Raw genomic sequence first — 25889 nt, forward strand, 5'->3', positions numbered from 1 at the left:
AATCCAGCTGTAAAATCATACTTGGGAAAAGTCAGGCAGTTTGCAGTATACTTGTTTTTCAATGTCAAGTCCTTGACCAGCTCAAGAGGAAGGGTCAGTGCAGAAGCACCTGGAGAACAGGTGATAACTTGCAAAACTGAAAAATACTTCCTGACCACAGTTTCGATGTTTGGTTGCTCCTTTTTTGTGCATAGTTTTTAAAAGTCAAAAATACCTGAATAACTCTTTTACACTTGACACAGCATCCCAGCAGTGGCATTTTTCTTTATTAAATTATTTTCCACACATGAATTAGGTTTTGGCTCTGAGTTACTGGAGAGATTTTATACACAGGCACAACTCACTCATCACCATCTGATTGTTTAATCACATTTTACTGTGTTCTTCACTGACCTTGCTAAGTCCTGAGAAAGGATTCGAATAATGCCCACTGCCCCGTAATACACTGTTGAGTACGTATTGGCTCTGACACAGTGTGAACATCAGATGCAGGCTGTACTTTGCTTTAAGAAAGCCTGACATACAGAAACTCACATTTACGTGAATCATAAACTTGGGAACGAGAATTATTAAATCACTGTCTTATCCCTGCCCTTCTCAACAAATTCCAGTGACTCCCTTTTACGTTGAGGATCCCTCCTCTGATATTTCAAGCTCCTTCTTACCTTCCAGGCTCCTTCCATTTCTCTCTATTCCTCACACTTGCATCCCAGCCACAGTGACCTACACTGGATGGATGGTGCTGTTCCCTACACTAGACCCTCCATCACCCCACCCTAGGCATTTTCACTGGCTGTCCCCCGTGCCTGGAACTCCCCTTTTGAATCTTTGCCTCCTGACTTCCCAGGCTGCCTTCAAGTCTCAGCTAAAATCTCACCGTCTACAAGGAAGTTTTATCAATCCCTCCTTAATTCAAGTACTGCCTCTCGGTTTGTTTTATCTCCCATTTATCCTATAAATATCTTGTTTGTTGCTTGCATGTTGTCTCCCCCGTTAGATTATGAGTTCCTTGAGGGCAGAGAATGTCTTACTTTTTTTGGTATCTTCAGTGCTTAGCACGGTACCTGGTGCATAGTAAGGATTTAGTAAATTACTTGTTGACTGACAAACACGTGATATACTCCATTTCCCATAGCCATGCCTCTGCTCTAGTTTTCTCTCACAAGTAAAATACACTCCCTCCTCATCTCTGCCTCTTGAAATCCCTGGTGATTCCACTCAAGAGGCACATTCTTCATGAAGCCTTTCCTGGTCCCATCAGTCATTAGAGAATGCCCAGCCCCCACCCCACCCCTCCAAGTTAGTTTGTGTTCATTTTACAGATATTCTGCATATACAGAACAGGATGAGGGTTAAGGTTAGAACTGGAATTAGGGTTAGAATATATGGACATGTTTTATCACCCATTCAGATGTCAAATCCTTGAGGGCAACAGCTGTTCCATTTTTGTCTTTAAGACTGTGACTTTTGTGAAGGTAAACACTTAAATGTTTGTTGATTTAAGGGGCTATCATACAAAAGAAGACTAAGATTTACCTCTAGTGCACAGGGAAGCCATTTTCAGTTTAAAATAAAGACCTTAGCAATTAAGGCTGTCCAAAAATGAAACGAAATGCCTTTGGAAATAGTAAATTTATTGCAGGATGCCAGTCATGGACATTGTAGAAATTCAGCAAAAGGGGAAGGTCCCTTCTGATTCTACAACTCCAGAGCATTTGAAATGATTTGGTTTACAAAAATGCCATAACAAGGGATTCAGTCATTATGTAAAGTGAGAGGTATACTACTGAAGCATACCTATTCTTACTTATCCACCCCAATGGAAAATAGGGCAAAATTGGCAGAACTCCTTAAGCTTTATTTTGGAAAAAAATTATAAGAGCCACAAATAGGAAGCCTGGTTGTTTGAATATTCTCCTTCTAATACTTTTTTCTGACCACCCTTTGACTAAGTAGTGAAATGACCTAGAGACCAATTTAACAAAGGAAGCATGAGCATTTATAAAAATGAACTTAGATCAAAACTTGTCAAAAGCTAACAGAGGCATTAAAACTGTTATAAAGGAACTCTGAGTTCAAACAGACCAATTCAGAGTCAATTTTACATTATGATTGGAAACTCAAGGGCAGAGACCCCATCTTATGGCTCATCCCAAGACTTAATGGGTTCATGGAAACATAACAGGCATTTAATACACATTTTATGGAATGAAAGACGATGTCTTGACTTAAGTGGTTCAAACACAATAAATTTCAGCCTCATTTCCCCACCCCACTTCTACTATAGAAAAACAACCAGCATGCTACAAATACTCAAGAACTTCTCAAATTCCTAACGTGTAAAGGAATGTTCAAGCTTAAAATAAGGTTCAAGTTACAATCCTGACAGGGAGAGCCCAGGCTCTTAGTTATATCAACAAAGTAAATTGTGAATAAATTTAGACAATGCTTTAGAAACATGTTGACTTGAAATGCAGTAAATTTTTGAATGGAGCTTGGGTCAGATAAAATAGTCTTCCCCTGAGTCAAGAGATATCTGATTGACCTGGAATTTCAGGTGGCTGGAGTGATAATTACAAAATCAGGGAATGTGAGAGCTGAAAGGAACATTAAAGATTATCTAATTCTAGTCTTTCATTTTACAAATGAAGAACCTGAGTAAGAGAGGTAAAAGTCACAAAAATAAGTGACTTGTGGCTAAAACAAAGTCTCCCAACTTCCAGGTCACTTTCATGTCCAATATACCACAATACCCAGAAGTCTCACTTCTAAAAGATTACATTTAAGATCATGCCTGACACTTGGTAAAATAAATTCCAGCAATTGTGGGAAGCAGACCTTTGGGCCTGTATGGAGTGTTTACATAAAGAAGCAAAAATATCTCAAATGGTAAGCAAGTCCAAAGAACAGCAGAAACTTCCTTTGAAAGTTAAAAAGTTTAAGGCTTTTGACTTTTGACCAGAAACTTGAAAAAAAACTAATGATGAGCTGAGGGTTACCTAGGATGTGACATTTGGAAGTAGTGAATTGAAGACCTCAGCAAACACTATGCTGTCTTTCCATTTAAAGCCTAAAATTTCACAGGCAACAAATAGCAGACATTCTTTGGAAAAAGAAATTCTGGCTATCAGGCAATTTTTTTCAAACACCAAATATATGATAGGATCTTTAGCCTTTTATCTTCACATGAAGCATTACTTTAAAGGAGATTTGGTTGGACCAATTCAGCTTTTAAAAGCCCCATTAAATCTCCTTTCTCATCTTTGATCCAGAGATGTCAGTGTAATCTGACTTCTCTGAGCTCTAACAAGTTTAAAACTAAAGTTATCAATTTATATAAAACTTTAAAAATCCCACCCAAATATTTATATCTTTGTATATAATTATATAAATTACAACTTCAAAAAAAATGCCAGAAAATTACAACACAAGCCCATAGGGCGTGGGGCTAAAATCAGTCAGTCATTTGACTCTGGCTCTCTCCTGACTGTTTACACCTTTACAAGGTGGGTGGTTCTCTGCCCTCCACTTACAGCGGTCAGCTTTTAATAGCCTTCCCATAAGGAAATCTCTGATTTTTGTTCAAGTTCTTTGAACAAAACTCACCTCTGAACTAACAAAGTTATTACATCACTTGGCATAAGGGTTTTTGAAAACACTATTTTGATAGTTTCTAGAAGCCATCATCTAGAGAGGATGGAATCAGTGTCCACATTGTTCAGGAGGAAGAGTTCAGGATGAGAAGTCAGTCCCAGGTGGTACTAAAGGCAAAGAGAAAAAAGATGGGTCAGAGACATTTTCCAGTACCAGATGTCACCCTGAATTGTCAAACTTGCTAAAACGACTGTAATTAATGAATCAGCCTAGCCCTTCGTTTTCTAGGACTTCCTCACTGAGTCTGCCCCTAACATCTCAGAAGAAAAATGAGCTTTGGAAACAGGAAAGTTTGACGATGTGTGAACATATAGGTAACAGCAGAAAGAAGTTGAAAGGTTAGAGAACATGTTTATATAGAGTTGAAAGCCATTTAGGAGGTCAAGTCCAAACCTTTCTATATTACAGATGAGGAAGGTGACTTGCCTAGGGCCCTAACAGCTAATGTTGGAAGCAAGATGGAGACTTGGGTCTTCCTGACTTTAACTCCAACCTTCCCAGGGATCAGCATTCCACTGTCTCACAAAAGTGAAATGGCTATTAGCTACATGAAATGCTATTGGCAGAATGAATGGGTTGGAAGTACTCTTACAATGCCCTGTGACTCTAGTTCTATTACCGTGCAGATTATATTAAAAGAAACCAAATCCTGCAAAAGCTAAATCTACTGCTGGTCTTGGTCTTGTGGTCACACAGAAAGGTCACCATTGGCTTGAATACATTCTTTTTACATTTGGCTCATGGACTTTTCATTATTGGAAAGTGAGCATCCCTGATATCCCTGGGAGAATGGGTGAGATTTTTACCCCCTACCAAATTCCTTCCTCTTCAACCTCCCTCCTTTTATTTTTCTTTTGTCTATCCTTGTTGATAGTCGATGATACTGAAGATGTGGCCAGAGGTACTAAGGGCTATAGAAAAGTTGGTGGTCGGATATGGGTGAGCACAATACCAGCCCATGCTGTGGCCAAAACAGATTGCAAATTTAATATGAATTCATGTTGCAAATGGAATGGTCTTTTCCACAGGAATATGCCAGAGGAATTTCATAGGAACTGGTCTTTTTCATAGGAATATGCTGCTAAATATGGTAGGATGACTCACTGAGTGTTGGAGGTAGGACACTTTGCCAGGCACCAACGTGCTCATGTAACTATACTGACTCAATTCCCTATCCTTGATATTGTCAAGGAGGACATTTGGCCCATGGACTCCTTCATTATTGGAAAGTAAGCATTCCTGATATCAGGTAGTGCCTTGGACAATGGGTGAGATTCATTCTTTAGAATGCTTTCAAGTTTGCAAAGCATTGCACACATCTCCATCCATCCTCACACTTACGAGGTAAATACTGCTTTATCATTTCCCCACTTTATTAAGGAGGAATCCAGAGCTCAGAGAATAAGTGTTGAGGGCTGTGTTGGAGGCAGTACTTGAACTGAGGTCTTTCCGACACCACATCCAACTCTACCACCGGTCTAGTATGTGATAACTAAGGCCACAGGATGGTGTAATGGAACAGGTTCTGATTTGGATTGAGACCCAGGATCAAATCCCAGTTCAGCAGAACTATGCCACTGTATGATCTAGGTTACTTTATTTCCAAACCTCAACTTCCTCAAGTGTAAAATGGTAATACACACACTGCCTACCTCCAAGTATAATGAAATGCTTTGTAAAGCACTTTGAAAATTGGAGTTATTGTTATATCTGCTTTTAAAAAAAAAACTCCAAGTCGATGTATGCCATTGAACAGCTAAGTGTTCTGATGTCAAGGTGTTAGCTTGTGTTTCGTTGATGCTACTTTCACTCACCAATCTTGTCCTCTAACTCCTTTGAACAGGTGAGGAACAAGGGGTGGAGGGCATTCTACTGGGAACCACCCCAGAAAATGTTTAAGCCTGAAATTGTTAATTTGGGAGTTTTTATGGAATGTTTGCTTAGGAGATTCACTCAAACCACAAGTCAGTCATGTGGAGAGAAAGGAAGACAAATATTTTCCTGCGGGTTTTTTGGGGTCGTTTTTAACACCCAGCTTTAAAGAAAAGCAAGATATATTGGTGGGCCACAGACACAAAAGGAAAAAAAAATGGAGCTTCCGTTGACTTGACCCAAAGGAGTTTTAAATTTCCAGTTAGGGCAACTATGTTTGTGTCTTACTGATAGTGTAATCACCTTTTGAGCAGGGCAATGCCCTTTATTGAGTGAGGCTCAGTGTCCAAGGTCACATAGGCAGGAGACATATGAGACAGAGTACTGGGTCCTGTAATTTTAGATCCTGGGCTCCTTTCCAGAACATTGTGCTCATCTAACACTTGCCCCACAACCACCCTGTAATATGGGTAGGGTGAGGATTATCTCAGTCTTACAGCAAAGAAAGGGAGGCCCCCACCAGGTGCAGGTGAAGGGAATGTACCCAGATCACACACAGCTAGTAAATAATTAGGGCTGAGATCTGAACCCTCCTGTCCAAATACCAGCATCAGTGTTTTCTCCATTACTTCACATTGACTTGTAAGTGGAAACAGCAGAATTCTATGTGTCAGATTTCTTTAAGAGCCCGCATTTAAGAAATCAGACTTTTAAAATACATTTTTAAAAATTCTTTGCTATTTTCATTGACATTTTTATAGGATTAAAACATCTGCTAATCTACATAGTTCTTCATGGTGAAGCAGAAAAGATGACTCAGTGTATGGAAGGGAAAGGCTTCACTTTATGTATAACTGCACATCTGAGTGCTTTAACACAACCAGCCAATGATCTGCAAGTTCGACCTGGCTAGTATTATCTGGATTTGATGGGCCAGGTTTCTCTACCAATTCTAAACAAAGATGATAGCTTTATTTTGGACAATAAATAGTTGAAGTTAGAGCATGTCTACCGATGTGGAGTCACTAAGGCCTCTTGATAAATTATCATGGTGGAAAAAAAACACCCAAGAAACCAAATTGGAAAAAAATTTAATTACAAACCGAATTTACATAGTTTTTCAGGGTCAATAAAATTACTGAAGTTTCACAAAGAAAACTAACTAGCAGGGACCTCCTAGAAATCCACAAGAAATCCCACAGAACTGTTCTCAGACAGTCCCCCTCATCATGGACCACAGGACAAGGATGTTCAGATACACTGGAGGGGATGATCACTGAATACAAGAGCATTTATTAAGTATCTACTACGGGCCAGGCACCATACAAGGTGCTAGGGGTACAAAGACAAAAATCAAACAGTCTTGGTCTTCAAAAGGCTTATACAATGGTTCAAATACATAAATTGTAATTGTTCCACCCCTAAATACACATTAATTAAAATGTGACTTGCATAGTGGTTTTGGAAGATTTGACTTCAATGTTTACTTTGGGAATGAGAGTTTTTCTCCTTAAGTTGGGAGTCAGTTTTCTACCCATCAAAAATGTGAGTTTTTATAAAAGAATTTTTGTTTTTTTTTTATTTCATGACCAGCAGCTTTCATTTGGGCTCCTGAATGTCTGTGACTAGAACTGCAGATTCAAGGAGCTGAGGCAGGAAAGTTGATGGTTCACTGTACCATCCCAAGAAAAAACCTCCCTCCCCCGGGACCTCCCTCCCAACAACCAACAACCACAGCGTTGCTGTCGGTGCTCCCAGATCTGCAGAGTGGGGCCAGTCTGGGAGTATGGAGGGTGGGAGGATGGGGGGTGATATGCTACATGATTGGAAAGCCTGGGCTGTGCTCAGAGGCCTGTACACAGCATCAATGACATGCACTGGGCTCTCCTTAGTGTTCTGTGTGAGCATCACATGAGTGATGACCCATCTAATCTGTACCTGGTGCTGTGTGCAAAATATCAGAATGATGCTGTCTGGACTCAACAAGGGTAGGTCATAAATCAAGCTGGGGCTCTGGAGAGAAAATTCCAAGAATGCAAGGCTCATAAATTGTCAACCAGATGAAACTGGCCTCTAACCTCTGGCCAAATCTTTTCTAACCGCTAAAAGGATGCTGGAGACAGACCTCTCAAGGAAGGAAAATTAGCAAAAGTGCCTGACTGGAGAGCAAGTACTGTATAGGACATTAGTACTTCCTCCCTCTTGGTGCCTTACAGCAACACATTTGGTGAAGGGAGGAGATGGCCAAGCCAATCTTTTCAAGACACTGCAGAGGTCCAAGGCTGATACAGAATGACTTGTGCTCTAACTCAGGGAGCAGAAGGAAATATTTATTTTTTGGAATAGCCAAGGTGGTAATTTATTTTGACTGAGTTTGGGTTTGTTTTTTTTTGCAGGAGGAGACATTTTTGGGAAGGAAGTAAGGGAAAGTTGATTTTTATTCATTAAAAAAATTTTATATATATTTTTAAAAGAGCCTTCCTCGGTCTGCCAAGTTGATGAGACCACTGCTAACATCCATCATCACCAAAGCATCAACAGCTGTGAATACTGTCAAAGTCAGACCTTACCCCCAACCCTTTTCAGGTGCCAAAGAGTACGTGTGAATGAACTGCCTTGTAATAACCCTAGTTTCACATGAAAGGTATCAAATCAGAATCCTCCCAAAATGGGAAGCCATCTCAAACTTATTAATGCAAAAAACTGTGCAAATGTTTCCTCATTCTACTGTCATCTATTAAGAGAGTTAAGGTGATGAGAGTATGAGAAGCTTGATCCTGCTTAACCTTGATCTGCTTCCTATGTGTAATGTGAGGCATATTTTTCCTTGCTTCACACCTAGTAAGTATGGAATAGCTCTAAGCAGCTCTGGCCATGGTTCCTACTTTTTTTATATCATTAAAAATCAGAAGATGAAAGGGTTTCACAATAAAGCGGCCCCTAAATACAGACCCCGAGAGGAGAGTCAAGGGAATCTGGCTCTACTCAAGTTGACTGACTACTCTGTAGCTTAATATTGAGATAGTAGTGGAGTATTTCTGTAATAGCAGCAAAAGTCAGCATTTTAAAGCCCACATCTAAACCCCCCACCTGGATGACATCCACAGTTCAAAAGGGGAAGGTCACAAGGTAAGCCCTCCCAAAAAAGATTCTGTACTTCTAATACCCTTTGCAGGACAATCACCCCCAAAATACAGAGTGGACCTTAGGGAACAACAAGGGGACCCCGGAGTTTTGTGCAATGGCACATACATGTGGCTAAGTTCACACAGTAAACCATAGAAACGCACTGGCTCTGATGGCTACCTGTGCAGAACACACAGGCTAACCCAGTGCTTAGCTAGCGGAGATGTGGCCGGCAGATTCTTCAGTCAGCAGGGCTTTATTGATGCTTACCGTCTGTCCACAGTCCATGAAGGACAAGCCCAAAGCAATCAGACATTGCCAACCCTGAAAGAGAAGACACAACTGTCACTTGCTCCTGGCCTGCCCATACTGCTATTTCCCGCTGGTTTCTAGCTCCAAGTCAAACCTGTGCATACCAGCTCCTGCTAGCACAAGCCTCTCTCTCCTTCTTCTCAATACAGTCACCCTCCCCCTTCACTGCCACCCAGCCCTACAAAGTCTGCCTGGGCACATCTCCTACTTTTCTCTAGTCTACATACTAGTCTAGAACTCTGACCAGTGACTAGCTATGTCTCTACCTGGGTGTGTGTCTGGTCTCTCCCATCAGACTAACAGCCTTCCCCATACCAAGGTGCCTAGGATGGGTGGAGAGGGGTGGGAATAGAGGGGATGAAAATCTGACCTCTGCAGCTGCCTCTATTAGCAAGAGATGAAAAACAGTGGCTAGCCAGTTAAACATAATGGTTCAGGCTTTATGGAGGAGCTGTTTGGGATCTGGCTTGTTCCTGTCTCCACCTCCCTCATCTATTTGGTATCTATTTCATCCTATGTTCTTGTCTCCCTCTTCTCCTTATCTCCTTATCTCCCTATCTCCCTCTTCATGGAGGGCATTCTTCCCCCAGGGAACTGTGCCTGGTAAGGACTGCACTCCCTTATGTACTTTGAAGCAAGTCTCTCAGTGCTTCACAAGGGCTCAGGCAGACAGCAGGCATTCAATAAATACAAAAAATAAAAAACAACTCAGCCGGCCTCAGAACCACTGGTTCCTCGAGGGGGAGGGGGACAGGGGAACCAGTGTTCGGGGAGGGCAATTCCATCAAAAGGGACAGAAGGTCCAGACATCCTTCTGGAGGTAACCTCCAGCCCCAAGCAAGAGCTCCACTACAACTTCCAATGACCGGACTTATTTCTGGCCCAGCCAGCAGCCCCGAGGAGCACTCTATACAGTGCAGCAGCTGTGACAGCAAAAGGGCAGCAATTTGGAAAGCATGACCCTGGAGGCTGCGCAGCAGGATGGAATGTTGGAAAGGTCCGTTTCGGGCGGGAACTTTAACCATTTGGGGCCATACAGCCTGTGTCTGCTGAAGCCTATGGAACCTTTCTCAGAATAATGCGTATTATTTATATTCATAACTGAAGAAAATGCTAAATTTCAATTACAAGTCAGTGAAAATAAAGATATTCCAAGGTCATGGGCCTCCTGAACTCCATTCAGGGATGGTACCCAATAAAGTACCCTTGCCTTGAAGGATTCATTATGGGACAAAGGGAATGGGCAGGAAGGCCGTGCTCTTACTGCCAAGACTCCAGGTAAGCCTGGGGAGATAATAGACTAGAAGGTCTCATTCAGAAGGAAAGTGGCCAGAAGACACTGTCTGTGACTTCTCTTTTTGACCCATAGGATGGATTTCCATAAAACTCTCTGGGGCTCTTGCACCCTGGAGGCTATTAGTCTTTGATGGGAGCCAGAAAGGAAACCACAAGGGAGAGGCTAGAAGGGGTAGGTCTTAGGAACCAAGGTAGAATTTTAGGGAAAAAGGTTTTTTTTTTTTTACAAATGGTTGATCTTCAGTTTCCTAGAAATCTGGCTAAGGGACTGGGTGACTGAGCAGCACATGCAGTACTGTGCCATTCTCTGTTTTTAAGCTTGAGACCCATCTACCAACACACAACAGAAGTCACCGGCCCCGGTACCAACGGCTCCTTCCCTAAACATTCCTTAGAAATCACTCACCAGGTAAAACACAAAACAAAGATAGGCCACAGAGACTACAGCAGCCACCACATACAGTGCCATGGTCCCCAGGTCTTGAACATAGACAACCACAAAGTACATGTTGATGCTACAGATAAGAAGAACGAGGATCCCACCTGCGATCCTCCAGCCCCTGCAAAAAAAGAGTTGGTTAAGGTCACTGAAGAAATGGTTGTCTCATCCTAGCCAATAATCTTCAATTTACAAAACTGAGGGGAAATTTTAATTACAAATCAAATTTACGTAGTGTTTCATGGTCAATAAAATCACGGAAAGTTTCACAGAGAAAAGATAAAGATTTTTCATATTCAAAACTAGGTAAGGCAAGCAAGGAGGGTCACTGGCTCTATGTGATGGAGCACAAGGGCTCATCATCCAGAACAAAAGGTAATAAGAATTACAAAACAAGTTGTGATTATTCTTAGTGTCCTAAACTACCCAGATTGTAGAGTCAGGGGGAGGATGCCGTCCAATACAGAAATCCTCTCCAGTATCTATCTGGGTAGGCATTACCTTTGGCATTTAGTCTAGGATGAGTTTCCATTCAGTGCTCAGAATGGCCTTGAACAAATCACCACACCACCACTCCATCCAAAGGCACAGTCAGGAAACGTTAACTCAATCTGTTCTAAGCCTGAATTAAAGAGGTGACTCTGATATGAAGACCTCACAGGATAAAACTAGAGAAAAATGACTTTGCCCTGGACTTCTGTAATAGCCTTCTGATTGCTTGCCCAGCCCCAAAGGCTCCCCATTGCAGCCATCCCCCACACAGCTGTCCAAGTGATTTTCCCAAAGTTCAGGTGTGACCATGTCACTCCCCTCTACTTAGCAAACTGCAGTGGTTCCCTAGTACCTCCAGGACCAAATACAAACTGTAGGTCAAAGCTCTTCAAGTCCTAGCCCCAACTCACCTTTCCCACAAAATCTAGGGCCAGAACAGCACACTCCATGTTCCACCTCCATACAGCCTGGGACGCCCTCCCTCCACATTCTGGATGAGGCCGTGGTCTCCCCTGCTCCCTTACCTTATCTTGTATCCATTTTCTATAGACCTCTCTATACACAGTAAAATATAAGCTTCTCAAGGGCTTTTGTTTTTGTACCCATGGCACCCACCGAGCACAGGGCCTAACTCAGTAAACACTTAACAGATGCTTGTTCAGATGCCTAAGTTTGAATAATTCATGTTATCACCTTCCACCATGACCAAGAACAGAGAGCTAACTGCAGTAAGAGTGCTGAGACTCGGTACAATTCTCCACTGTCCTCATGGACAAGACTGAGAAAAGAGTGGAATACAGAGCTCAGTTCTCCTCCCATCCACCTGGCACCCCTTTGGCTACTTGAGATCACATCTTAGTCTGAGTTCTTCACCAGACTAAACCCACCTTTTGGGGATATCACTCTTTGTTCCTTCAAATCATCCAGTAATTGACCACTACTCTGTAGAACAAGTCTAAGGTGCTCACCTAGTGCCTTTCATCGGAGATCCCAGGCTCATTTCTTGCCTAGGCTCCTCTGAAACCCCAAGCCTCTCTGAGGCACACCTACTCCAAGTGACCTCAGGGTGCTGCTCATTCCACCACTGGCCTGAGAGATCCTTTATACCCATAGGCAAGCACAAGTCAAACTACAGGCAAGAAGGAAGGGATTACCTGTGAAGGTACAGGTATGGGGAACAGCTTCTAGAAGGTCTAAGACATCAAACTTTTGCCAAACTAATTCCATCATAAAGAATCCAAGAACAAATCTAACGTCTTAGGCTAGATGCAACTGCTGGCTGATGAAAGAGAACAATAAAAGAGTATGGCCTGATGTAAGTGTAAATGAAGAACCAGGAGTCCTGAAAAACTGCATCGCTTTTGTTGTTTTCCCCTCTGACATTGTACACTTCTGCACATTTCCATGGAGTGCAGCAAAATTTTTAAGAAACCTAAAAGTTAGGCTGTGTGCTCTTTTCAGGGAGCAAAGAAGGACCTTTTCCACCCACCAAGCTGGGTGCTGAGGCTCCTCGGGATAGGAAAGAAACAACATAGAGACACCAGAAGGAAGCCAAGGTAATCAAACCTTGGGTCTCAATGGATGGGCAGCCATGGCAGAAAGAGCACCGACATGGGAGTCAGAATCTAGTTGCCAGCCTGGCTCTCTCTGCTACTGGACAGGGTCATTTCCCATCTCAGTTTCCTCCATAAAAACAGAGGTGTTGAATCTGATGCTGCCTAGGGACCTTCCCAGCTCCAACATTCTGTGAATCTGCTCTTAGAAAGCAGAAAGCCTGCTGCATGCAGAGAATCTCATCATCAAGGAAAACTTCCTAACACTTGGAGCTATCCAAAAATGGAATGGGAGGGAACAGGGGCTTCTTGCAGAAGCCGGACAATGTCTTTGCAGGGGGTTAATGGGGTGTACTTTTACAGAATCATTAGACTAGATTGGCCTAAAGTCCCTTTCTCAAGCTCAAATTCTGTGATTGTCATTTTATTCTGAAAATGTAGCAAAGTTCTGCATTATATTCTCACACAGGCTTTCCAAGGAGAAGCAAATGAGACACCTGGAGATTTCAGTGCCTCAAAGTCAACAGGACTAAAGAAAAAGGAGCTCTCCTCCCATCACTACAGCCTCTGGTACAGAGTCAGGAGGATCCTTGACTCCCTAGCACCAAGGTGAGCAGGAAGCCCTTTAGACCAAGAAAGATTTCTGGTGGGGAAAGGCAGAGAGAGGATGAATGAGTTGAAGGGTTCCTGGGCAGAGACTGCAAAGGTTCTTGTCAGGACCCCATCTCCCCAGGTCAGTTTTCTTTGCCACGATCACTAATGACTTCCTTTCTTCCTGTCTCCATCTTCCTTTCTCTGTGTTGGGTGCTCCTGACCATCACTCCCAACTCCTGGCTTCCATGGCAGGGAATTCTCATGGTTTCCTTCTGACCTCTTGGTCCCATAATCTCCTTAAAGAGGAATATTCCCCAGTTCTGTGCTCCTCTTGCTCCAGTCTCCTTAGATAAATCTCATCGACTGCTAAAATTTCAATTTCACCTCTGTAAAGGTAACTTCCATTATGCCTCTGTTCCCAACTACCAGAGCTCCAGCCCCATGTTTCCAGCTGTTAACTACACCTGGATATCTCACAAGCTCCTCAAACTCCCCCATCAGACTAAGAGCCTTCCCATACCAGGGTGCCTAGGATGGGCGGGGAGGGGAGCGGGAATAGAGGGGATGAAAAGCTGACCTCTGCAGCTGCCTCTATTAGCAAGAGATGAAAAACAGTGGCTAGCCAGTTAAACATAATGGCCCAGGCTTTACGGAGGAGCTGTTTGGGATCTGGCCTGTTCCTGTCTCCACCTACCTCATCTATTTGGTATCTATTTCATTCTATGTTCTTGTGTATGTATCTCCTTATCTCCCTCTTCAAGGAGGGCATTCTCCTTCCCCCAGGGAACTGTGCCTGATAAGGACTGCACTCCCTTATGTACTTTGAAGCAAGTCACTCAGTGCTTCACAAGGGCTCAGGCAGACAGCAGGCCAAAAATGAACTCATCCTATTCCCCTCAAACTTGCCCCTCCCAAACACCCAGGGCAGTAGCTTCAGAATGCTGCCTCTTCACACCCCCATCATCCAATCAATTACCAAGCTCTCTCAGTTCCACCCTCACAATAACTTTTGAATCTTTTTCCTCCTTTCTACCTTTCCACTCCCATTGCAGCCATTAAAATTCTAGCCCTCATCTTTCCTCAACTAGAAAGTTTGAACAGACTCCCTCCTGATCCTTTTACCTTCAATTCACTCCCTCTAGATCTCAGACATGGCTCCCCTCTGGTTCTTCTACTATAAAAAATATCTGAGGCTCCTTCCACCAACTGAAGCAACTAAAAAAGTGCTTACACTACAGGTCACAGACTTACTCAGCAGGGTTCTGCCCTACCTCCCCCATCTCAGGTTCCACTACTATTCTTTCACATACTTTCTATTCCAGCCAAGCCAGACTCTACGTTCTGGAACCCCCTCTTGTACAATCTATCTCCTTGAGCTTCTACACTTTGATCTACGCTATCCTTCACAATGGGAATGGGCGACCCCAACCCTGAAGTCATCCCTTTCCTTCAAAGTACAAATAAAGTCCCCTATCCTGCATGAAGCTTCCCCTGAACTTCCCACTTAAAAGCAATTTTCCTCCTCAAACTTCCTCAAATAGTCCTATTGCCTGGCCATCTAGTTTGAACATAGTACATTCTTCCCTTGTATCACAGAGACCTGTGGACACAGCTCTTCCCCCCACCCACACCCCAGCATTATACTGTAAACTCCTTGAGAACAAGATATGAGTTGTTTTTATCTCCACCCCACCCCAGCACCTAGTACAGTGTTCTGCCCTGCACATAGTAGGTGCTTGAATTAAATTTCTCCACATCTTCACTGAGGTCGGGGCCACTACAATCAGGGATCAGGAAGAAAAATGTTCTCTACATTTTAAATGGTTGGTCCCCCCTACCCCACCAAAAAAAATGGTCTTTGATCCCCAGAATGGTTCCTTCTATTAGGGTCACAGAGTTAAGAGTTTTACCCTCCCAGGGCATTGTCATTTCTGATGGGGAGCCAGAGGGAAAAATATCTATGGCATACTCACAGTCCGTTGGAAAAGTCATTCATCACTGGACGCAAACTGGTAAATGTGAGGACGGGGATGAGAGCAAAGGGAAGCTGAAAAAGAGAGAACTCTCATGAGAGAGGGCCCCGAAGTGTCTGAATCATTCTTGAGTGACAGGCACTGGCAAACCAAAGGCAGATGGATAACATATCAAATCATCCCTGTCCTCTGGCTCCTTCCACTTCTCCAAGCCTTACCTAATTACCACCACCAATCACTCCTATTGCTCTGACATACATTCCCCAGCACTGCTATGTATGTATGTATGTATGTATGTATGTATGTATGTGTGTGTGTATAGCTCTGCATGACCATTAGCTTAACACCAATCTTCTAAAGAAATATATTTTACTAATACACACCTTGTCTGTACATCACAGTCCTTCCCCGCCTCCACACCACCTTTCTACAGAATGAACATTCCTTTCAATTCAATCACCTACTATGTGTCAAACATTGCACTAGAGCTGAAAACAAAACAGTCTGGCCTCAGGGAGTGTAAGATTGAGTACTAACATGCCCAAAGAAAACTTAATACAAAATAATTTTCCCAGAAGGGCCTAAGCAACTGGAAGGAGCAAGCTAAGTAATGCTGCAGGCAGAAGCATTTATGAGGGGTTCTGGGAGGCTCAGGGTAGTGGGGAGAAGGAGCCCAAGCCCTCGGGAGCCCAGAGAAGGAAGGCTGGGATGGAATAAGGGAGAGATGGGCAACAAGCCCAGAGAAGCAGGCTGGATGGAATTAGCATGTGAGGGCCTGGCCCTAAAAGCCAAATAGGAGACTCTACACTAATCTCAGAGGCAAGAAGGAGTCCCTGGAGCAGAAGGCAAAGATAAACAATGGAGCAAAACAGAGGCTGCATGTAACACCAGGTATGCAACATCCTCCCCCCTTAGGAGAGCATCTCTGCCACAAAAGATGGGGCAAGGTCAGTAGCTTTTTGGAGCCCCAGTGTCCTTATTCCTATTTACTACACCAGTTCCCATTAAGCACACAGCAAATGCTCAATAAATACTGGTTAATAAGGTCATCTCTATTAGTTCACACACTGATTTTTTTACATGTTTGATTGCTTTTTCCTATGTTTATGCCAGGTTGTCCTCCAGACTATGATAATAGTGCACTCAGTTAATACCTTCTTATTTAAAAAACATTTTCCTTGAACAAGCCCCCAGAGAAATATGAGTGTGGACATAGTCAGACTGCTTTGATTATTTGCTAAACTGATTTTTGGTTTTGCTTTTTATTCTTTATTACAAGGGATGGCTTTTGGGGGTGGAAAGGATGTAAAAAACAAAAGGTCTCAAGACATTTTTAAAAGAACTTATGTAGCAGCATGTACACCTGAGTATTATCACCTCCACTTAAAAGATGAAGAAACTGGAGCCCAGAGGTGAACAACACTCAGAAGGTTGAAAGCCTAGAGCCAGCTTAGGGGTTTAATTCTTTCCACAGCTGCAGAACTACCTGCCAAGACAGGAACCTGGTTTCCTCTGCCTCAGTCATCCCTCAACATCCCAGACAGGGTCCCAGCTATACCCAGAGGGTGCCCAAAATGCAGGGTGACTCTCCCCTAAGTGCCTGGCCCACAGTGCTGCCTTCAGGGAGACTGAGCACAAGCCAAAGCCACCTCTGGCTGCCTTTTCACCTGTAAGCTCTGCAGCACATTCAGGAAGTCATTCATGCCTGTCAGATGCTCCACATCCTGGAAGACTGCGACCAGCAGCGTTGGGATGATAGCAATAGAACGTGTCATGATCACTCTGGCAAATCGGGACCACTTTAGGTTCAGGAATCCCTGGGGAGAAGAACAACAGGCCAAGCTGAATATTTCCCATCACAGCTGAATAGGGAACAGATGGGAATCTGAGGGAGGATGGGAAGAGATGAGAATAAACTTAAGCTGTCAGCCTGTTTTATCTTCCTCACCTCCCTCCTCCTTCTCTCCATCCTTATCCAGCAGCAACATAACATACCTCCATGACAAACTGGCCGGAATAAGTCCCTGTCATGGTAGAGCTCTGTCCCGCAGCCAGGATGCCCACTGCCCAGATGTAGAGCGCCGCAGGCCCAAAGTAACATCCTAGGACCACTCCCTGGACAAAGAGAAAACAGCGAAGACATCAGTGATCTGTCCGAGGTCATGTCCCACTTTTCACAACAACTAAAGAAACATTCTTCCTGGTTTCCTCTTCTCTGTATGGTCATCACTACATGCCCCACCCACCAATGTGTAAGGCCAGAACTTTCAAAGAAATTTAAGCAAGAAAGTCTTCCCCTCCGAATTCAAATTTTGGATTTGAAAACATTCACTTTATGCTTCCTCCCACTTCCCTAACCCTTTCCCCCCAACTCTAGGCTCTTTTTGCCCTATTTTTAATCTACTAATTAAAATTGTCTATACCCATCTGATCAGCTGCTCCTTTAATCTCCCCCAAAGAATCAGAAGCCTGTGTGACACCTGTACTTTGGAAATCTAAAAGTAGGTTTTGGCCAAGGCCCTTGTAGAAAGATAGACATGACCTTACACAAAGATACTCACCCCCTTGTAAAGGTCCACAGACAATATGGTGTCGTTTTGAGGGAAGAGGTCACTGTGAGGACTACTATTATTGACACAGATTTCATGCTGGAATCCAAAAGATAAAAGAGCACGTTTTCTTTTTAGAAATGAAAAGAGAGAAATGGGGCTGAAAGGGCAAACACCCGCTCCCTGCAGGTCGCACCAAGGTTATTATAGATAATACAGGTAATAAAAGGATCTGCTTGGACAAAGACTGGGAACAGAGCCTGGATTAGCAGCCAGATCACCAGATCTCCCTTCCAGTGATGGCCTTGCTCTTCCAAGTAATTACCATCATCCAAAATATTTACTGAATATGAATGTCCAATAAAAAGCCCCAGGCCTCCAAAACTGTTTTTGTTAAGGACCCCTATACCACCCCTTCTCTTCTGTGCCTATCAGTACTTCAGATCCTATCTCTCCTAAAATAAATGTTTCACTTCGTTTTCTTCTTGGCAGGACAGCAGATCTTCCAGGTATCAAAGATGGCATTCAGCTTTGTATTTTGATTCTCAAAAATATGCTTTTGAGCTCACAACTTCTCTGCGGGTCAGGATACTTCTCAAGACCAAAAGTCTTGTCCTATAATTATAGTACAAAATCCCAAGGTATGCCAATTAAACCAAAACCATAGCCATGAGTCAAGATCTTTGGTTACTAATGGAAATCTAAGGGTAAAACACTGAGACTCTTGGGCTGGCCACTCATGACCTTCAATGCTGCCACAAACTTAAAATTACTTCCAACATTAGGATTTGTCAATCTTCTGCCCACATATTCCCTTGGACAAATTTCAGGAAATATCCAGCTATGTGTGATGAATGCACCATCCTAGAACTAAGGACACACTGATGGAAAGAACATGGTTCTTATTTAAGAAGTTCACTTCTACAGGTGGAATAAAACATACATGCAACAGACATCAGGTAATGTGGCAAGGGCAAAGGAGAGTCAGACAAAGTGCTTATTTTTAACTGGGTGGATCAGTGGCAACAGGACCTGAGTTGGATCTTTAAGGAAGAGAAGGATTCCAAAAGGCAGAGATGTGGAATATGTTGCAGGCAAGGGGGAAAAGACTGGAAAGAGCTATGGAGAGCTTTCAATGACATGCTTGGAGACACCTATTTTATAGGATTTTCAAAAGCTAATTATTATAGGTCAGGGATGGGGCTCAGAGAAAGGGAGGAGTTAACATGTTCAAAATTGTTCATTTGGAAGTTTATTCTGATGTGTGTGAAGAATGGTATGAGAAAGAAGAGCCTGGAGGTTAAGGAAAATAATCCAGGCAAGAGGGAAAAGATCTGAGCTAGGACAGTGGTGAGAAGGGGACAGAAGAGGGGGGAGGAGAGGGAAAAGTCAAAGATGACTCTGAAATTCTGAGCTTGAGAGGATGGGGGCACCATCAACAGAAACAAGGCCAAGGGACTGGTCTCAAAGATCTCAGAATTGACTTCTGGAGGCTGGGGCCTGGCAATCTGTTCCACCTTGACCCTTTCTCTTTGGTTCCTAGCGCTCCTGTCTTGCCCTAGTTTTTCCTACTGCTCTCTCCCTGTCTCTCTGGGCAGGTCAGTCCCCTTCCTCCCCAAGCATTTCCCAGAACTGACCCCTCCATCTTGATTCCGAGCTCCCCCTCAGCACTTGGCCTGTTACCCCACTCTGTGGCCCATAGTCACTCACCACTTGCATGTTGGTTTGACCATAAAAGGCCTCGGCAAAAACTGAGACAACAAAGACATTGATGACGAAGGAGACGAAAAGAGCGATGCAGGACTCAATGAAGAAATATTTGTTGGCTTCTCGGACCTCCCGCTTGCTGGCCCTGTTCACCTGCCTGGACTAGAGAGGACAGAGGCAGCCTTCAGTTACCAGCAGGACAAGGGGGGCCTTGGGAACGTAGCAGGAGAATGACCTGAGGCTATTTCTCATTTACCAGATGAACAGCAACATAATCTAACAGTTAACAAGCAGCTATTAAGCGCCTACTATGTGCTAGGCACTAGGGATACAGAGACAAAAATCAACAAGTAATTCCTGTCCTGAAGGAGCTTCCATATTATCACAAAAAAAACCATGTACCCAAATAAATATAGGTAAAATATGCAAATATTTTAAAATAGGTAAAGTAAAGTATCAGTGGAGGAGGCATCAAAAGAGGGCTTCTTAACCTGGAGTCCATGCACCTTGCTGCCTGTATTTCAACATAATAACACTTATAGCTCTCATTTCTCTGGAGCTTTAGGTTTGCAGAGCCCTCATTCGACCCCCACAATAACCCAGTGAGGCAGGCACTATTATTTGCCCTAATTTTACAGATGAGGAAACAGAGAGAGGTCAAGTGACTTGTCCAGGATCACACAGCCAATAGCAGTCAAACTGAAGCCAAATTTGAACTCAGGTCTTTCTGATATCAGGTCTAACCCTCTACATCAGCATCTATGTAATTGGTTTCCTTTGTAAGCTTATGTATTTTACTTTCTGCATTTAAAATCATTTTTCAGAGAAGGGGTCCATAGGCTCCAAACTATCAAAGGAGTCAGTGACACAAAAAAGGTTAAGAACTGCCTGTACTAGAAACCAGGGGAGGTGGGAGATCAGGAGAGGCCTCGTGCAGAAAGTGGCCTTTGAGCTAAGCTCCAAAGGCAGCTGGGGGTTCTACGAGATGGAGGGGGAAGGGAGAGCGTTCCAGGCCCACAACCAGAAATGGGAGACAGGACACTGTGCTTGTCACGAGTGAACAAGATATCTAAGCTCTGCTGGGTGTGTGAAAGTGAGAAAGTATAATAAGCCCAGAAAGGAGCCAGTCTGTGAAGGGTTTTAAATGCCCTTGTCAGGTTATTCTTGGTTATAAAGATCCTCTTCACCAGAGCTGATGAACTCTCAGGCAAGCCTCAGGCAGCCAGAAAACCATACTAAAATGTAATTGGGAAATGTCTAACAAAATAAAAATATAATAAACATAGATGGTATTCATTTAAGGTTTTCTAAGTTAATATTCAGCATTCCTATTTGAATTTGACATTTCTAAGCTAAATCAGTCAATGAAGTCAAAATGACCCTCCTCCGATAGAAGGAAGGAGAGAAAGACAAATTACCCCACTGCTCTGTAAATTTAAAAGATCTTCCCTAACACAATGCCCTTCAATCTACAGAAGAGGAGGAGGAGAACTGCATTCCTATAGCTCCTGCTACATGCCAGGCCCTGTGCTAAGCATTTTACAACTGGTACCTCATTTGATCCTCACAACAACCCTGAGAGGTGGGTGCTGTTACTACACCCATTTAACAGTTTAGGAAAGTGAGGGACACAGAGGTTAAGTGACTTGCCCAGAGTTCCAAAATTAGTAAGTGTCAGAAGCTGGATCTGAACTCAGGTCACCCTATGTCCAGGCCTGGCACTCTATCTACTGTACCTCAAGACTGAAGAATTGAAATAAATACCCTTCTGAAGCAAAAAGCTTTAGTAGAATTATTATGGATCAGAAGGTGACATTCCCTTCTCATTTTTTATGTGACGAGCGCTAAAGGGAATTTTTATAATACCATTCTCTACTTTCCAGCTGCTATGGACACATAAGGCCTTAAGAAACTTGACAAGTAGTTATTGCTGTAGAAAAGGAGCCTTCTCTGTTTCACTCTTTGGAATAGCCAACAGGCAGCCCAGCTCACTTTCTTTCCCACCAGTACCTGACTCCTGGCTTCTCATCTAAAATCTCCCATATCCCTTCCCTGACTGGTCCGCCAAAACTGTCCTCACCCAAGAGAAGGACACAATTTCCTGGCCTGCTAACCAGCACCTTCACCTGACTTTGTGAAAGCGTACAGAGGCAAAAGAGGACCGGAAAACCCCAGTCTGTGGTGTTCTTCTTGGGAGGAAGGTAGGCACTTAGGGCTGGCCCTGGGAATGAAGACACACGAGGGTCATATGACAGTCTTTTCCCCTAGGGCCACTCAGACTGAGGAGATAAAGAGAAAACCAGCTCAGTACACACTCAGCCTTTTTACAAAGCCCTTAAATCTCAGTTTCTTTGACTCTGGAAACCTCTACTCCTATTAGCTGATGCTATGGAGCAGGGTTCAATCATGTAAAACAAACCTCCAGTACATGAAGGATACCCTGCTCTTTCAAAACCTCCAAAGCTGATCCTTTAAGAGGAAATGGGTAAGTTAGTTTAAATTTGCTTCACTTGTTACTAGTGGGAAAGAACTCACAAGATGAGTTACAGGACACTCAGGATCAGGACTCACTTACCTTGACTAGTGCGGAGTGCAGATACATGTTGTGTGGCATGATAACAGCACCCACGATGCCCACAGCCTGCTCAATCTGTGGGGTGCGACAGCCTGAACAAGAGGGTACGAACATGCCCCTCAGCACCTCAGCCTGGTTGGGTTTCACTGTAACATACTGGACACCAATACCAGAGTGGTTAGCATCTACAGTCCTTGGTCAAGGCCAGGCGCCATAATGAAACAGGTGCCTAGCCACAGACTATAATGGAACTTGCAGTCCCCACTGTTCCTGACTACCCTGATGTGATGATGTTCTGCTCCTCAGTGCAGCAGGCCTAGCAGACCTTCAGGCTTTGGCACTGGGTACCATCCTGAAGGAGCACAGGGGTGGGAGACAGAGAGAAGAGGCCCACAACTTTAATCTTGTCAGCCTCACAGGAGTTACAAATGGAGACAAAAAGAATGAATAATCTAAAAAATCATTTAAATCTGACTCAAACGTTTTCCTCAACATTTACTCTGGGTTGGAAGTCTGAGGCCTAGATCACATGTAACTGAGAACTAACTACAACTAAAAAGTCAAGTTTACCCAGGCCAATTGACCGAAATCAATTTGTAACAAGGATTCAGAAGGAAGGGCCATTTTGTTCTTTCTAACGTACCCGTCCTTGCCACCCCATTCCAACAATGCCCTCTAGAGCTCAATGAGTCTAAGTGTGGCACAAAAATGATGGAGCCTTGCTACTCTCTATTCCTACAATATAGATTTGGGGTCCATTCTCTAAGTGACAAGCATCACCCACAGAGCTAAAGGTCTGACTTCTGCTAGTCAGCCCTCCAAGTCAGACCCTGGCAGCTGATTTCTCTTCCTCAAGGAGCAGTGCAGTATCAAGGCAGACCCAAGGCAGGTTAGTTCTAAGAGATTTGGAACATCCGCAGGAAGTCTGCTCCAGTCCAGGCTCCTGACTGATCTGGGAAGTCACACACATGTAGGGACAAAATGGCTTTTGTTATCCATGTGTGGAATTGAGTCATCTAAGGCTAACTTCCTATTTCTATGAAGTAACTGGCTTTTAGAAGCTAATAAGCAATCGGTAACACTTACTTCATATCCAAATGTGAGGGCCATGATGGTGATGAGAAAGCCAAAGAATGCTTCCAGTTTCCGTAAACCTAAGGAAAGAAACATGGAAAGATGGTTTTCTTAATGAGACATGCTGCTTATAAGACAAAATTTGATCTCTTCTCCAATATGGTTGCCCCAGCACGCCCCACCCCATATCTTACCATATTTGTCCAGAAAAAGAAAAACGAAGGTATCTGCTATGGTTATGAGAACTCCACCCCACAAAGGAATCCTAGTCCAGAGACCAAAAACAAAGATGAGGGGAAGGGAAAGAAGGGTGGAAAAGGTCACCTCCCCAAACCCCAGGCAGGCCAAACTGTGGAGGTGGCAGGTGCCCAGGCCTCTGCCAGTGTGAGGGGCACAGTGCCCACTGACAAGAGAAGCCAACAGCCTTTTCCTTCAGCTGGGAGAGGATCAAAAGCCCTCCGTGCACTTAATGGCTACTTGGGCCCTGCTCATAAGTACTGCACTAATAAGTAGTTCTCAGTCATACTTCCCATGGGATTCAATTTATATCACATGCTTTCTTCACCCAGAGAGGCTCAGTGAAGGCTGGGAATACTGGGGGTGACTCAAAGTTTCTAGAGGAAAAAAACTCACTTCCCAGAAGACAGGAGATTGATGGCAATAGCTGACCCTATGACTTCCTGCATATCGGAGCCTATGATGGCTGCCTCCACCATCAGCCACAGGATAATTCGGGGGACCTTAAAACAAACAATGGAGAAATCAAGTTCAAAAGTAAGTTGATATTTCAGAGAATGCTTCCTTGGAGGTCCTGGGATTTGTGACATAGTTTGACAAAATCTTAGTGTACTTTAAGTCTATTAAGTACATCTTAGCACAGGCCCATAAGCAGAGACAAATTACCCAGCTACATATAGCCAAGTGCCACATCTTTGCTCCACCTGTCCCACCCTCAGACCTCTCTTAGCCAGACTCAGCTACAAAGAGGCAAATATGCTTCGTTCCTTGTGGCATTAGGGGACAAGGAGACGGGGTGGGGGTGGGGGAGTGGCAGGGTGTGTGGAAGCTGCTCGTGTTCTCATTCCATTCAATGGCGCCCTTTGGAAAGGCTGTCCTGCCCAACTGAAAATATCCTAAAAGTCTGAGGGATTAATATTTAACTGATGAAAATATATTAAGCATCTACTATGTACACATATATTCAAAAGGGGCAGAAGGGCAGTAAAAGAAAGGACTAGAGAAGAAAGGGGGGCCCCCTCCAGGTGAGTCTAATTTGGAAGTCAAACACAACTAAATGTGGAAAAGACTGACAGACAGGCAGGCCCACAAGCAAAGAAATGTACAGTGATATTAGGATCCGGAGTGGAACAGCCTCCAGTCAGGGGGACAGGCTAAGCAGCAAGAGCCAAGACTTGATTGTTAGGACAGGCTGACTCACTGGGGACACAACAAAGACAGAAAGAAAGGAAAGACATCTTCCAACTACACCTGCCGCTTGAAAATGCCAATGATTCAGTCATTCAACAGATATTTAAATGCCTACTACGTACAGAGCACTGTGTTAGTTGCTGGCACAATGCTGAGGTAGAACAAGATCTCTATGTTCATGGACATTACAGTCTAGAGGACAGACAAGATACAAATGCATGTAACTATAATACACAATATTAGAGAGGTATGAAACTAAGAGCTTTGTGAGATCCATGAAGTATGACTTTTACTGAGATGGAGTATGCAGAGACTATCCAGAAAGGCTTCTTGGAGAAGGCCACATCTGAATTGAGCCTTAAAGGGTACACAGAAATCAATAAAGGAGAATATTCTAGGCAGAGGTAGGCCTATACACAAAGGGAAAGGGGGAAGAGAGGGCAGATACAGAGGAGCACAGTCTTGAACAGAGGTGGCTAGAGATAGGGAGATAAGACACTAATGACCTGCATATGCAACCCCAAAGGCAAAAACTCTCAAAGGACAAAAAGAGATGTTTCTTCTTCCACATCCCAGAAATACATGAAGAAAATAGGCATTTGAAAGAAGGAGGGAAAGCCAGGAAGGTGTCCCAGAAAGGGTAGGGATGGGTTGTGGAGAAGAGGGGAGAGCACCACTCAGCATTACAGATGTGAAGCAAATACTGAGGGTCATCTCTGTATTGGGAGAAGAAAAAAAAAAAAACACCCAGTTATTGCTCTCCCAGTCTCCCAGTGTGATGGCCGGTGGCTAGGCCATGATAAGCAGGCACAAGAGCTGGGTCTGAAGTCCTAGCTCTGTGGTTTATCAGTGTTCTGACCTCAGCAGGTTTCCTCTCCAATAAAGTGAAGATAAGAGTATTTACACTCTCCATATCAGAGGATAGAAGGAATTAAGATGATCTATGAGTTAACCTTTAAAAGGTGTTTTGTAAACTCTAAAGTGCTATGTAAATGTTAGCTAATATTATTCATTATTAAGGGAACTTTTTTTTAGACTTTGAGTAAGTTATTTTGACTACTATAAATACCCAAATTAATCATAAAAGGACATTTGAAGACACTATCTGCATCCAGAGAAAGAACTGTCAACAGAAGTACGTATAAAATAATTTTACATATACACATACACCTAATTTGTGTTTAATAGTAGCCATCTCTAGGGTGCGGGCAGGGAGGGAGGGGAGGAAAAAAGGGAAGAAAAAAG

General features: G+C 43.5%; 1 protein-coding gene across 8 annotated transcripts in view; it reads right to left on the reverse strand.

The window, feature by feature from the left end:
• Window positions 1–1613: 1613 nt before the first annotated feature.
• SLC11A2 (solute carrier family 11 member 2) overlaps window positions 1614–25889 on the reverse strand; it is a 46964-nt gene continuing 22688 nt past the window's right edge. For 6 of the 8 annotated variants that reach the window (XM_072654684.1, XM_072654685.1, XM_072654690.1 and 3 more), the window contains exons 6-17: window positions 23850–23956; window positions 23411–23481; window positions 23229–23296; window positions 22143–22298; window positions 19571–19729; window positions 17873–17959; window positions 17307–17426; window positions 16979–17128; window positions 15312–15385; window positions 10667–10820; window positions 8923–8976; window positions 2185–3761 (exon numbers count right to left, since the gene is read on the reverse strand). In XM_072654684.1, the coding sequence (XP_072510785.1) occupies window positions 3684–3761; window positions 8923–8976; window positions 10667–10820; window positions 15312–15385; window positions 16979–17128; window positions 17307–17426; window positions 17873–17959; window positions 19571–19729; window positions 22143–22298; window positions 23229–23296; window positions 23411–23481; window positions 23850–23956 (1278 nt within the window). In that variant the 3' untranslated portion in view covers window positions 2185–3683. Of the gene's footprint in view, window positions 3762–6601; window positions 8977–10666; window positions 10821–15311; window positions 15386–16978; window positions 17129–17306; window positions 17427–17872; window positions 17960–19570; window positions 19730–22142; window positions 22299–23228; window positions 23297–23410; window positions 23482–23849; window positions 23957–25889 lie in introns of those variants that run through there. The other 2 variants (XM_072654687.1, XM_072654686.1) reach the window with 2 other exon arrangements.

This window comes from Notamacropus eugenii, chromosome 3 (assembly GCF_028372415.1).
Source record: "Notamacropus eugenii isolate mMacEug1 chromosome 3, mMacEug1.pri_v2, whole genome shotgun sequence".
NCBI classification, from domain to species: Eukaryota; Metazoa; Chordata; class Mammalia; order Diprotodontia; family Macropodidae; genus Notamacropus; species Notamacropus eugenii.